At 49.6% G+C, this 1,797-nt stretch overlaps 1 protein-coding gene across 1 annotated transcript in view; it reads left to right on the forward strand.

Moving 5' to 3' along the window:
- FRAS1 (Fraser extracellular matrix complex subunit 1) overlaps positions 1-1,797 on the forward strand; it is a 208,114-nt gene that overhangs the window by 193,528 nt on the left and 12,789 nt on the right. The window contains 1 exon segment of the mRNA XM_012653893.1: positions 811-854. Within this exon segment, the coding sequence (XP_012509347.1) occupies positions 811-854 (44 nt within the window).

The following is a 1,797-nucleotide window of genomic DNA, read 5'->3' on the forward strand; positions in this document are numbered from 1 at the left end:
CCTGTTGTTTCAAAGTCAAATCACACACTTAGCACCACAGTGATTGGCAGTGGGGTGCCTTGGAAAAGCGCTGGTCACAGTGGTAAGAAGTCTGGAGTTTCCAACCAGATTCTAGCATACTGTCTAACTTCGAGTAGGTTATCTTATTTCTCAGTTCTTCAGAGATTACAATACCATCCTCACTGCCTCCCAGGTTCAAAGGGACGTCAAACGTACACGTATTCTCCATCACGCTTTCTCTGCTAGAAATGGCGCCCGACATGCCCCCCCCCCCCGACACACGTGGTTCCCTTTGCTTTTCGGAAGGCCTCCTCCTCGTCCTTGAGGTCTCTGCTTAGACGTTCGCTTCCTCAGAGAAGCTTTCCTTGGCCGCTCCAGACTATCGAACCTCGCCCTCTGTAGTTTTCACTTTCACAGAATGCTGTTCACTGTTTATAGTATTCGTCACGATTTTTAATGTTACATAATACACATATTACATGTTTCGTCATTGCCTATGTCCCCCACTGGACTCCAAGTTCCATGAGAACGAGACCGGATCAAACGTCGCGTTCGCACCGTAGCTGCAGTGCCTGGGTGCTCATAAATAATTGTTGAATGGATAAATGGATTAAATAATTATCTGCCTTTCTCTCAATGATCCCCCTACCTTTTTCTTACTTTTAATCTCCTCGTCCTGTCCTGAATCTTTTCTCTCATCTTAAAAACATCACTCCCCTGCTTAAAAGCTCTCAGTGCTTCTTGTCACTGGTACATTCAAGTTCAGCATCCTCAGCACAGTCTGTCCACACCCGGGGTCTCTCCTGCCAGAGCCTCCGCGTATCCCCCAGCCAGACACACGGACTTAGCGCCACGTAGCACGTGTTTTGGACGAGCGTTTGATGTCGGATGGATCTGCGCTCAGATCCTCCTCCCACCACATCGCTGTGGAGCCTCAGATAAGTCACTTAAAGTGAGAACGCTAGTCGAACCTCTCCCTGGGCCCTTGGGAGGACCGAATAAGGCGTGCAGGTGAGGAGTAGGTGCGGAACCAGCGATCACGCCAGGACTCCACCCGTGGAGCAGTCAGTGTTTTGCACATAGACTTGGGTTTTTGTTTCTGTTTTATGTGGGTTTGTTTGGGGTGTTTTGTTTGTTTTGCATAGAATGCTCCCCCCTGCCTCTCCCTCCCACCCCAAATGCTCAGCCTGACAGATGGCTGGTCCTGTTCCAGGTACTGCTGGAAGATCGTCTTTCTTTAAGTCCTTCCGCACCCTTTCCCTACGCAGGTTTCTGTGCTTGGCTTTGCGCTCATTTAACACAGCACACCCTCCTCTGTTGTGGTGTGTAACAGCGTTGTGTTGTGTCGTGTTGTGTAGTGGTGCAGCGTGGTGGTGGTTTGGTTTTGGAGCCAAAGCAGCTTGACCTTGAATCCCACCCCCACCGCTTATAAGCTCCATGACCTTCAACAAGTCATGTAGCCACAGCGCCGCCATTTTCTTATCCGTAAAACTGAGTGAGTCACCACATGAGAAGGACTCAGTGCAGACCCAGCACATGGTCTGAGTGTGGTAAACGTTAGCTATATCTATCAGTCACTCTGCTGTTATTTCTGTCCTCTCGAATGTGTCTCACTCACCTTTGCGTACTTTAAGTGGTTAATTCATGCTTACTGAATGGCCGGGCGCGGTGGCTCACGCCTGTAATCCTAGCTCTCTGGGAGGCCTAGGCGGGCGGATTGTTTGAGCTCAGGAGTTCGAGACCAGCCTGAGCAAGAGCGAGACCCCGTCTCTACTAAAAATAGAAAGAAATTAATCT

This window comes from Propithecus coquereli, unplaced genomic scaffold (genome assembly GCF_000956105.1).
Source record: "Propithecus coquereli isolate 6110/MARCELLA unplaced genomic scaffold, Pcoq_1.0 Scaffold433, whole genome shotgun sequence".
In the NCBI taxonomy this organism is placed as follows: domain Eukaryota; kingdom Metazoa; phylum Chordata; class Mammalia; order Primates; family Indriidae; genus Propithecus; species Propithecus coquereli.